The sequence below is a fragment of the Dermacentor silvarum genome, chromosome 2 (genome assembly GCF_013339745.2).
Source record: "Dermacentor silvarum isolate Dsil-2018 chromosome 2, BIME_Dsil_1.4, whole genome shotgun sequence".
Taxonomy (NCBI): Eukaryota; Metazoa; Arthropoda; class Arachnida; order Ixodida; family Ixodidae; genus Dermacentor; species Dermacentor silvarum.
This window is the reverse complement of record NC_051155.1, coordinates 75,966,728-75,979,619: the sequence shown is the minus strand read 5'-3', so window position 1 is coordinate 75,979,619 and position 12,892 is coordinate 75,966,728. Positions and strand designations below refer to the sequence as shown.

At 48.5% G+C, this 12,892-nt stretch overlaps 1 protein-coding gene across 1 annotated transcript in view; it reads right to left on the bottom strand.

Annotated features, from left to right (window-relative positions):
* Positions 1–222: 222 nt before the first annotated feature.
* Positions 223–12,892, bottom strand: part of LOC119440990 (uncharacterized) — a 360,528-nt gene continuing 347,858 nt past the window's right edge. The window contains exons 6-7 of the mRNA XM_049662789.1: positions 1,374–1,471; positions 223–296 (exon numbers count right to left, since the gene is read on the bottom strand). Of these exons, the coding sequence (XP_049518746.1) occupies positions 223–296; positions 1,374–1,471 (172 nt within the window). The remainder of the gene's footprint in view (positions 297–1,373; positions 1,472–12,892) is intronic.

The window sequence follows — 12,892 nt, the reverse complement described above, 5'->3', positions numbered from 1 at the left end:
TGGTGAAAAATATTCAAACATGCCAGGTCTGTCAGATATCATATTTATTAAAGGCAAAGATCATTTGTTACCTATATATTGGGAGACTTTTGCGCCTTTGTAAAAGGTATAGTGTACGAAAAAAACAGCTAGTGGTTGCCTGAGCGTCGCCGGGTCATAGATAACCGGCTTGTGTAACTTATATTTCAGTGCCGCGTCACCACTGCATGCAGACAAGGGTCATCACCTTGTAGAGGTCAGCGGACGCCAGCCAGGCTGCATCTCGGTCACCAGGTAGTGTTCAGGCTTTTGCAGGTCTGTCAAAGAGATAGCGAGTGCACACGACTCAATAGGCATGAAGAAAAAGCGCATGAAATGATGAAATTGAGGTCTGTGGAAAGACGCGTAAGCCCTCTCACCAGGAAACAATAAATCAGTCGAGAGCGGTGTACGCTCTCTAACCTTGATTTGCGTTGATATTTGGCAGAAAAACGCCGATCGTTAACGAAGAACATTGACAGCCGTACCTATCTTTTTTTATTGCTCATGACATCAATGTGGCCATGAATTTAGGATTAGGCATAGCACTTTCAGGAGCGCAGTGAAATCTGTCTTTGACAAACGAACTAGTATAGCCGCGATCAAACGCAGTTGAAATCCGTGAGGTGGTGCGTGTAAATGCAGGTGGCAGTCGCCTTCCCCTCCCACTATATTCAGTTTTTAAGTCCTTCTTGGCTCACAGAGCCTCAGCTTATGCTAAGGCTGACCTGTTCGGTATTCCGTAATTGTAATCCATGCACCAATACAGCCTAACGGTTCTCTTTAGTGTCACATTAAGCCCAAACAAGCTACAGGTGGAACAAAAGCTCTGCGTATTTGCTGTGCTTTTCACAACACACACCCGCGTTATAGCATTCAAGTTTTTGTCCCACATGTAGCTCGCGAATGCTTTTGTTTGGAAATTTTAGCACTTTTCAGACAGTTTACGACGCCTATGTTCGCCTCTCTGGCCATCAAAAGCGGCCATTTTGACGCCGAAAATAACATTGTTTAGATGTGTCCACACCGCCGCAACGCACGTCTTTTCACGTGCGCATAATAGAAAGAAAGAAGGAAGGAAACAAAGGGATGGAAAGCATTTTAGTCTGTAGTCGCTTCAGTAAAATTTTGTGTGATGTTATAATGAGTGCAAGAGGCGTTGTTAATGCATTTTTCGCATATTTTTTTCTTTTTTACGTTGATATTGAGACGTGTGCTTACTTTTGTACAATGATCCTGGTTTTACAGAAGTATGGGGCCAGTCAAGCGGCCCTAACGCAGCTTTTTCCTACCCTCCTCATCACACCATGCTTACAAGTTGTGCGAAGTAAACACAAACTCAAAGATCTACAAACCTTCGGGTGGTGTGGTGTCTCCTGCGACTGGGCCTTCACGGTGTGAATGGCGTGCGTCCCATAGCAACATCGGATGCGTGTCATGGACCAGGTTGGTTCTGCGAAGCAGACACTTTCTTGCTTAGTGGACGCAGTCTGCTAGCTACTAAAATCTCCGATGGTAAAATATTTTAAACTTTGCATTCAGGCAGGCTAATGAATGAAACTTAAGCTGGTCGGAAGCAATACCACGAAAGCGCAGTCCAAGTCGGTCATCAGGAGAGACAGGTCAATGGCGCTTCGGGTGCAATTTAATGATATCATTAAAGGATAAGGGATAAGTTGACTCTTGAAGCCTTTTTGAGAATTTGTTGACGATGACCATTAGGGAACCTCGAATACCAATGCAGGTCTGCCTAGTCCGATTCATGGTGTGCTGCTATATTGTGCTTGTTCGGCAAGTGGACTAATTATATTCCAATGCCACACACCGTATACATGTATATAGTTTACACCGCCATTTTTCTTGTCTTTCCTCCACGCAACGCCGTCCTGCACAGCTCCTAAAGCCTGCTAACTGATCGGGTAGGTAACTAGATGTTGCATTTAGTCAAGTGCAAAAAGTCTTGCGAGTCTGTCAGCATTCGTGGTGGAAGAGCAGCGCATACAATTGGACGCGTCTATGAAAGCGACATGACAAAGCGCTGCGTTTGCATATTCTGGTCATTTCTAAACTCACAAAACTACGGCGCATTCGTATCGTCGATCATTACAGATGGCACCAGGAGCTGAACCAAGAGAAGCGAAATGCAAACTGCCATAAAATGACGTGCGGCTTGGGGGAAAGCTGGTTGATGATAATCACACCTCCATAAAACTGGCGACACGTGAAAGAGTACGGCAGAGGCATACACTCGTTGATAAGTCTATTAGCAGAAATAATTAAAAAAAACGAACGACGTTTTGCGCTCTCACAGTTTTGGGCGGCGTTTCTGTATGCATGTGACCTTGACAGTTAAGTTAGTCACGAGCACGGTGGAAGAAGATAGGTGCTCCGACGGAGCGCCCGCGCTGGGGCGAGAGAGCGGCCACTTCGTGTGACCGGAAGTGAGCGCCGCCGCTAGGGGCAGCACGTGTTTAGGAGGCCTTGGAGAAGTGGCACAACAGTAGATAATTTACGACCTCCGTCAGCATTTAAACACCCATACCCAAAGATATGCAATTTTTCGTTATTTGGACGCCAAATCCTGAGCAGGTAGAAGGTTTCATGCCACTTACAGTCAAAATACCGTCATTTCGAACACGAGAGAGACGCGTCGTCTGCTCGAGCAGACGGCGCGCTGCGCTTACCGCTGCTCGCCACGTCGGAGTCAATCGGAATGTCGGCAGAAATATAAAGGGACGTTCCCCCAACCAAGTAGAGTCGTTTTAAGCAGGCGAACGACATATATTCATCGAAATAAAGCACTTCTGCCGCGCGTTTCCATAAAAGCGCCAGCAAAGCGAGCGAAAAAGTGGCCCCCTGAACAGGTGCTGCCCCTTCCGGCAGCGGCGTGCGTAGAGTCACACTAAGTGGCCGCGCCTCGCGCCGCCGTCGGATCACCTTCCTTTTTACACGGTGGTCACGAGTGTATACAAGCTCTCCCTTTTCACGTGTGTGTTTTCATGAGCGAAGAGTGAAGAGGATGAACTGGTGTATGCACAATGGAACAGCGTTTCATCAACTGTCGCATTAAAAAGCAAGCTCGACATTGTGGAGCTCCGGACTCTTGCTCCCGTGCTCAGCAGGCGTTCACACTCTATCCAAGCTTTCCGGGCTCAATTAGTCACCACGCCTCTGATGTTTCCCCATGTTTTATTGTAGCTTCCCAATTGCACGGGGGGCGAGATCAGGCGTTTTGCGAGGCCAACAGACAACGAAGCCAAGGAAGGCTCTGGGGAAGTGAGGTTTAATTGAAATGTTCAGTGAATTAAGAATGAGAGGTAAATCTGCGATAAGCTTCATTTTCCTACAGGGGAAGGGAAAGAAAAGACAACTTTTCGCCGGTGATTGCCGAACCGACAACATCCGCATGGTCTATCATTTAAACCAGGACGGGGATTACCTAGTCCTGATGACTACGTGATGACTGCGGTTGAAAGAACGTTACACATGCTCCGCCACAGTCGTGAATGGCGCCGGCTATCTCTGCTCACCTGTCAAGATTTTATGCACATGTCAGTCGTTAGCAATATGAGCGGAAACACCTAATTCGTTTTTAACCGACGATTACTCGTGAAGTGTGATTTGGAATGTGACATGTGAATATCGAGCAAGTAGCTCGCAACGTTGAACATTTGGTGCCATTGAACACTTTTATGTGAGACGTGCGTGGTTAGCCACTACGGCTTCTTGAAAGCTAATTTTGTTCTTCCCCTTCACAGAGGACGTGCATACGTTGCTTGAAAGAGTAGACAAACATTGTCCACTTACCGTTGCTTTGATTTTGTTCAAATTTTGCCGAAACATGGCGTTTTAAGGTGCGGATTGTTCTTTAACAGTTACTTGCCGGGCTTTTACAAACGATACTGAAAGTTGCCTTTGTTTATGGGGAAGCTAGCTGCTGCCAAGGCTACGCTATCGCATAAACTTATGCCGTACGTCGCCGGTCGGAGCTGTGGAAAGCAGCCGTTCCGGGATGGTTGTCGCGGTTGCCCGCTCCTCAAACACGCGACAACCCTCCCAGAAAAGCTAATTTCCGCACGTGCCGACAGGCGACGGCACATGTTTATGCTAGTGCAGTTTTGGAAGCAGCTATAGCTTCGCCATAGACGAAGGCAACTTCAATTTTTTTTTCTTTAAAACCCGGAAAGTAACTGTGCAAGTGTTACATTGCACGGTCCGGACCATAAAATGCTATCTTTCCGCGAAATTCGAGCAAAACAAGAGCAGCGACAAGCGCAAATTCTTTTTAAAAATTATTTTAACCGAAATATGCATGCATCTTTTTTCTCGAGGGGGCGCACCACTGATCGCAAGAAAGCGGACGGAGGGACTGCCGGTCGCCGTAGCTAAACTAGTATGACACTGAACGCGTCATGCGGAGGTAGTGGATTCGGCTGCCAAGTTGTGTGCGTGTTTCTTTCACTTTCCTTCCAGAGGCGAGGCGCGGACGGACGGCAATCCGTGACCGACGTTCCCATTGTCTTGCTAATTTAGGGACGTTGTTGGTGACGAAAAATTCGGTCCATCGTGTGCATGCACTTTCAGCGGCATAGATATACGCTAGATTAAGTGGTGGACAGCGATGCGCATGCGCGGCACACGTACCGTGCCAGGGTGAGTCGGGTGGTGTGCCAGCGAACGTCCTGTTGGCGCAGACGGAGCACGCGCACCAGCCTCTCCTCGGCTTGGCAACTACCAAGGCAGAACAGCTCGCGGTCACTGTCATTACAGCTGACGGCTGCCACCTTGGAACTGCAACACAGGCCACAGAAATACTGGCTACGCTCTCACCGATCTCGCACTACATAGTTTGCCTCTGCTTATTACGTGCAGCACTGTATAGGTGCTAATCAGTGCCAACATTCAAGGTGTTGTCGGTATGAAATGGCAGTGGAAGGCTATTACAAGATCCTGTTATATAGCCGCACGAAGCGACAAAATAGTTTGATAATGTCTAGCAGACATCTAAAGGCCTCGGGAGCTTACTTATTTATAATGATCTGCGGGAATTCGAGCTGGCTTGGGTTCCGTGCACAATGACAGGAGCGGAGTCCATGGAGTTGCGTCAGTCATCGTGTAGATGCGGTCTTCCTGCATGCACATAAGCAACAATGTTAGCAGTGTATTCGTCACAGCAGCGTAGTTCGCGGTACGAGATACGCCACGAATGTGTCAGTGTGGAAATTCCTCCAGATATTTAACTGCAGTTTGTGCACGGAGCGTGAACCGCCAGGAACGCCACGTATATCTTCTTTGTACGCAGTTCTTTCAGAGTGTGAGCCGACAAGTATGTGGGACGTGCCCCGAACTGCAAATTTTTAAAAACGTTATAACATACAAACACGGAGCTTCACTGCCAAGTTAACAGTTTTAACGCATACACACGAGGTTTATTATCATTATTATATTTATTTATTTTGATATGTGTCAACATCAGAGAGCGTAGGAGAAAAAAAAGAAAGAAAAATAGAAAACATTTTTGCGGTTTAGTATTAAGAAGTCCAACTTACAAAACAAACGAATGCCGGTGCTTGAAGTTACAACAGTTACCACCGAACTGTTCATTACTCTCCAAACAGCGGAGGTTAGCACATCGCATACCTTCGAAAGCGAATCACGTTAGCGGCTGGACAACGCAGCACATTTTTTTGTTCTTGCCTCAGTGCGGTATTATGCAGCGCAGTACCTCGGGCTTGGTGACGACGATGCTCCCTAAGCTGAACTGCTGCAGCCAACCGCGTCGTGCCGACAGGGAGGGCGGAACCGACCCTCGCCGAACCTCCACCAAGAAGGGCTCAGGAGAAGAGCGCTCCGTCAAAAGCGAAGAGACTACGGCGGCGCCTCTGGTGCGCCAGCGCCGAATGATCTTGGTGACTGACGGGTAGATGATTGCTGCGACGCCGAGGCACCAATAAAGCACTCGCACTACAAGCCATTATCAATGAAAGAGCGCGAGACATGTTTAAGGAGCCTATATACGACAGACACTGATTAGATGTTTTTGTCGCCCCGAAATTAAAGACGGAGGATGTGAAAGCTAGATGTCTCTCTATAGTAGCACTGAGAGCTTGATTAAATCAAGCAGGCCAGGTGTCTATTTGTCACCGCCCGGTTTCAAAGGGGATGCCAGTAAATCATCATCCTGATCGGGAATGTTTTGTCTGTTTAAAAAAGATAGGTAACACAGCAGAATTAAAAAAAATAGCTTGGTGCCACAATACATCACCCCGTGTTGAAGGGGACGCTCATAGCGCCCATCCATCCACCTGCTATGCACCCCTTTACAAGGCCGCGAGACCCCCCCACCTCCCTATAGCCTGCCGTCACTGCGGGGACTTCTCATTTACATACACCATGTGAGAATGCCCCGTAGTTAAAAGACCGGTACCAGTATACAGCACTGCATCCCACCTTTTTGAACCATTGGCTCAATTCCGCCGAAGCAACGTCTCTCTTCTTCAGCATCACGTGGCTTAGAGGCAATGACACTGTGAAAACAAAATCTCCGGACTATGGGCTGAATAAACTATTCTCTCTAAAGCAGCACTCTACGCGTCTTATAGGAGCAGAACTTTCTTCTTCTGGAGCTTCCGACACGTCTACGTTCTGCGGGTACGTGCCATTGACGTTCTCGCAGTCACTACTAAGACTTGTAAATATAGGCTGCAGGCGTTTGCTACGTAGAGAAACAATGTAGCGAATTACTAATAAGTGAGGCGTGGGCGTTTAGTCAACCATTACCTCTGCTTTGGTGTCTTACCACAGTTGTTTTCATGCCAGTAGAACCAACCTAATGAGGTTTTCTCTTGGCGTGGAGTCGTGCGGCACACTGCCTTGCGGCAACACCTACGGCCACATCGGCATCGCCTTAGGCTTCCCCACAAAAGTGTGAGCGGTGTGTCGGGCACCTATGCTAGCTTTTTGGATCCAAAATAAAGAAATATTGCGGGCTTCAACGTCCCGAGGCTTCACAGCGGCTTATGAGAAACGTCGTAGTGTAGGCCTACGGAATAATGCTGGCCAGCTGGGGTTATTTACCGTGCACCTGAATCTAAATACAAGAGTGCTCTTGCATTCCGTCTCCGTGAGAATGCGGCAGCCGTGGCTGGTGCTATATCGCGACCTTGTGCTATATCGCAGAACTTGATAGCCATTGAGTCACCGCGGCGGGGTTTTAAAGAAAAGGGCAGATGCGCTTTAGTACTTACTGGAGGGCTAGAGTTACTGTATATCCTACCAAAGATAGCAGAGTTGCGCGTCTGATTTATGAACGCCGATCGTGCCTCCATTGGCCGGACACCATCACGTGGGTTCCAAGCAACCGTGCACTCAGGAGAAGCTGATGCTCCGGCCAGTTTCTTGTATTTCCCGACGCCGCCGCTGCAGCGAACCGGATTGACGCAAGTTAACGCTGGCCATGTTCAAAGCGAATCTGGTCGATCTTGCCGTTCGCTGTTACGTGCGTGTCAGCTGCGGAACAACACAACGTGCGCAGCAGATCTCACAGGTGTTCAATCGTAGTTTCATCGAAATTCCACCGTAATCAGACAAAAGCAGCTAATATTGCAGTAACCAAGTGATTTCTACTTCGCTGCTGGTGTAAATTTTCGGCAGTGGCGTAATCGTGTTGCTGCCGAAAACTTACGCCAGCAGCGAAGTAAAATACACTTGGTTACTGCCGTATTAGCTGCTTTTGTCTGTTTGCGCATTGCGCCACCAGATGGCAGCACCATACAGGCCGCTCACGTTTACGGTTCCGCCAACAGGCCCCAACGCTCCATCCGCCTGCGTTTACCCGATAACCGGACAAGCTAAACCTCTCTAATTGACCGGGTGCTCTGGTCCCAACTGCACCAATCGCTCGGAAAGCGGAAAGTTCCGAAGGTGCACAGGTAAACGCACAAGTCCAAAAAACAACTAATATTATTCGCGCTCCATCTCACGCCACGCGTTAAAAATCAGCAGTGCCTTTTTTCTTCATGACTATTTTATCTAGTGAGCTGTTTCCATGCGCTTTGTTTGCGATTAGACGGAAAAGCGGTCCACACGCGATGGAAAAGCGCCCATGGTCGACCGACGACACGGTAGGCATGCCGCCTGCAAAAACAGAGTTCGGCTTCACCAAATAGGTTTGGTTGCTTGCCAGGCAAGATGGCGGACCTACGCGCAACTATGCTCCCGTAGGGAGCATATACAGTAACTCTATGGAGGGCTGTGGCGTAGCGCCACCACGTTTTTGAGCGCTAGCGCAACCCATTTCAGGCAAATGTGGACAGCGCGATCACACCAGCCTGCTCCGCCCCCCCCAAAAAAAAAATTTGCGTAGGTTGCACCAGTGGCGTAAGGCCAAAGAAACATCGGCACCTAGCTGGTCCTGGCCTTACAGGTTATGTTTTCGCAAATATATTGATTATTGATCGATTATCGATTACCTATTGATTAATTGTCGATTGGCTATCGCAAGATATTGGCCACGTATTTGGGCTAGGTGAAGCACTACCAAGTGATCCCCAGCATTTTTTCCGGAATGTATTGATAATTCATTGACTATCGATTAGCTATAGATTGGCTATCGATTGGCCGTCGCGATGTATTGGCCACGTATTTGGGGTAGGCTAAGCACCACCAAGTCATGCCCAGCATATTTCCCGGAATTTATTGATTATTGATCGATTATCAATTAGCTATTATTGGCTATCAATTGGTTATCGATGAGTGACTAAGCTTAAGTAGTCCCAACCATGCTTAGCTAGACATAGCCAGGCTCATCTTCTGACCTACTAAGGTGAGGAACTCAAAACCGTATATGCAGGGTCAACATGCAACCACGGGATAACAGCCTGTCCGGTGGTCGTTTTGTAATTGCCCGTTGTCAGAATGTCGACTGCATCTTCTCTGATATCGTACTGACATCTCTTGTGTCTCCGCGACCCTACATTTTCAGTATAATTTTATATTCTCTAGCAGAAAGTCCTTACTCTCAAATGAATACTTGCAGTTGAAAATACTGATTGGTGAAGGCAAACACCGTGAATGGCGAGGGTTCGGAAAACAGCGAGAGAGAGAGAGGAGACCCTCAGAAAATGAGGGCGCGGAGTGATTTTTCCCCGTCTTGATCTGCACGATTTCGAACCTTAAAAAGACTCGCATAGAAGCCATATATTCCCATGTAAATTTCTGTTGAGCAAATAGTTGTATATGCTATTGGCCCGAACTAATCTGCTTGTCCACAAATTAACGTTTTTACGACAAAAAAAAAAAAACAAAAAAAACAAAGAACGATAACACATATCCAGCTTCGCAGATGCCTTCTGTTGACCGGGGCCGTCTGCGTGTCTATGCACTGCTCCTTTTATTTCGATGGGTGCTCAACCTTCTGATCTATCTGCGTATCTGAAACACACGCGTACTGTCATTTTCACCATGCGATGAAGCTAATGCATGCATTTCGCGCTTAACTCTCTATGGCACTGGGTGCAGTGATCACAGTCCGCGTATGTCGCACATCTCCCACAGTGTTTTTTGGATGGATAAACTAAATTTCGTCGTCAGTAACTTATTTCATTAGTGGAACATATATTTTCGGTCCTGCTATATCAGAGCGTGCTTCTCACCTGGCGTATGCCATTCGTTGCCTGCCTAAACAAAAACGTGTTAGCTCTCGCCTTTTTCGCATCTTGTGTACTCGTATACGTGCGTAATAACGATAACACGTGCGTAACAAATATAAACTTAAGTTCCCACACGTTTATTATAAACGTAGTAAATATGCTTTAGCAGGAAATTTTCGCTACGAGTCTGCACAAGCTCACATTAAAACCAGTCTCATGGTTTCGGCCTACACGTGTTGTTTGACTTCTTTTTTGAGCACCTATAGTACAGCTCTGTACCCTGTCAACGACAGAACTGTCGTTGACAGGGTGAAATGCGCCTCGAAAAGCAACCATTTCTGCGCAATTTGATAAACACTGAAAGACATGCGTCCGATAGCTTCATAAAATATACACAACAAAATTGGTAACCTAGGCACGAAGTGTACGATGCACCCTTTTATAAGTAATCGTCAAAACTTTTCACAGGCTCATACGTAATCAAAATATGCAAATACTTCCAAGCATTAAGGTTGCGAGAAGTGTCAGGTAGTTTTCAAGCCGCCTTAAGGAGAACGGGGAAACGTGGTGGATGCCGACCAGTGCGGACGCGTGCACATCGAGCTCCGCATGATCTCTTTTTTCGTGTGGTTCATCCCCAGAAACCTTCCGGAAATTGTAATCTGCTTATAGGGGAAGTGCTCCGGCATCGGTGGACACCAGTTTCACCGAATTCTGACCATTTGTCACCTTTCACGGCCTTTCGTGATTTCGCCCATGTGAAGCCTCCGCTAGCTCGAGTAGGGGAGTGGCGGCGACGCCGGGAGACGCGCGCCCGAAGACGACAACGACAACGTCGCCGTAGTTACCACAACGACTATGACCTCGACAAAGAATTGCAGCCAGTGACTCAACAAACCACACTGGTTTTGAGCGATGAGGTTATGGACTTTGCCGCCCAAAACCGGGACGATGAACAACCACCCGGGAATTGCACCATGGCGTCCTCGCACGCGAACGCGCATTTTCCCGCCAAAAACGAGACTGACCCCACAGAGGAGGGTTGGCGGATATTCCAATCGCTCAAAGCAAAGAAGGCAAAAGAGCGTAACGTACGGCAAGAACGGGACTTCTCCGCGGACAGCAAGCTTACAGCAGGCAACCAGCCAGAACGCCGGGGTCGACCCGCGAGACGCAGGCCCCCACCCCTACCCAAGGACGATCTGAAAGTGATCTTCCGACCTCACCAGGGACTGCCATTGAGGAATATAACCAGCCAAGCGATTTCCGACGCAATAGTGGAGGCCTGCCGAGGGAAAGTCAGATGGGACCAGTTCATTCTCCGCATCCGGCCGGGTTCCAACATAGCACTAGGGTCCACCGCGGATACGACCGTCGCAATGGCGATGAGGGGCGTCACGTCTTTGAAGATCAACGGAAGACTGCACGCGGTGAATGTCTATGTCACACCAGGCGAAGGAACCAGGAAAGGTGGAGCTGGTAGAAGCCCGGATGTTGGGAGACTCTCAGAGTGCTGTCCTTACGTTCTTCAGGGACGTGCTACCGAGATATATATACTACAGAGGAGGTGAGAATGAGTGTATTCCTTTTCGTAACACGGTCCAATTCTGCCGAGCATGTGGGAAAGTTGGCCACCGCACCGACGTGTGCCCGCAGCCAGATTTGTCCACGTGCCGTATATGCGGAGTGCGCAACCCAGAAGTAACCCACAACTGTACCCCGACATGCGCCATTTGCTCTGCGGACCACGTAACTGGAGACCGCAGCTGCCCAAAACGCCTGAAGCCTGTACGATACCAGGCAGCGAAACCACCCTAGAAATCACACAAACCAGCCCATCGCTGGTTCTCCTCGGAGGACGAACAATCGGGATGGAAGTACGGACAAGGTGCGACCCGCAGTAGCCGCTCAAGAACCCGCTCGCCATCGAACAACCGCACGGATCCCGGACAACCGGAGCAGCAGCGTCGAAGGTCCACGTCGAGGCCGAGAACAACCATATAGGAGAACACGAAGGCGAAAGCCCATCCAAGAAACAAGTCACCCAGGGCATCCATGGCACAGAGCACGCCACAAGCGAATCAGGTAAGCTGGGCGCTATCTCCCACTGCCAAACATACACCAGTTACACCACCGATCACGCAACATCCCGAGTACAAAAGGGTAGTAGATGAGAACGGACAACTCAAAACAGAATTACAGGAGGTTAAGTCTAGGATGGCACGCCTCGAGGCACTACATTTAATTCAATCGAATAACACGCCAGGCCCGGCGAACGCGCCCGTTGTGCAGCCCACGACAACGCAGCAACCACAAACATAGTCGATAGCGTACCTAGTACAGCAGATGCAGCTTGTATTTGCCAAACTTTGGCAGATGGAACGCACCGTCAGCGACATAAGTCAGACGCAGAATCCTCGCAAGAGACCTAGTCAAAGCCCAGGTGCTCCCACCAGACAACCCAAAGAAGTCGGGAAAGATTCCGAAAACACCAGTCATGGCCAGACACAGCAACAGTAAACAGACCGAACAAGTGGAAATTTGGCAGTGGAACTTGCTGCTCACTGCGGAAAAAACTCGCCAATTTCAGACAATTCATTGAATCGTCTCCAGTCTCTCCCGATATTATATGCATACAGGAGGTAGGCAAACACCAGGCAAATCTGAAGGGCTATGTGTGCTATAAGAACCCGGAGTACCCACAAATAGTGACCTTTGCAATGAAGGTTGTGGGCGCTGAGCATTAGCTATGCAGGGAAGGAACCCATTCAACATCACGTAATCACGGTCTGGCCTTGAAAACGTGGCCGACCGAAAGCGGTGATGGTCAATGTGTATAGCCCTCCCAGAGAGAAACACGAAGATTTCGAGAATATACTAGTGCACGCATTGGGCCTTCTAAAAGGAAAGGACCAACTTAAATTTCTGGGAGAGTTTAACGCACAGCACGCTAATTGGGGCTATAGCAGAGAGAACCCCAAAGGCGTAATGCTAGCGGACCTAGTAGAAAGATACGGCCTATACCAGCTTACACAGCCAGATCTCCCCACACGCATCGGTAATAGTGTATCAAAAGACACGTCGCCAGATCTGACATTCACAAACATCGCAAGGAACGTGACATGGGCGAATCTAGGAGATAATATTGGCAGCGACCATTATATTTTGAATATATCGCTCAGTGCGGCCAAGATAAGGAGGGTGATCGGGAAAGCTAAAATCTG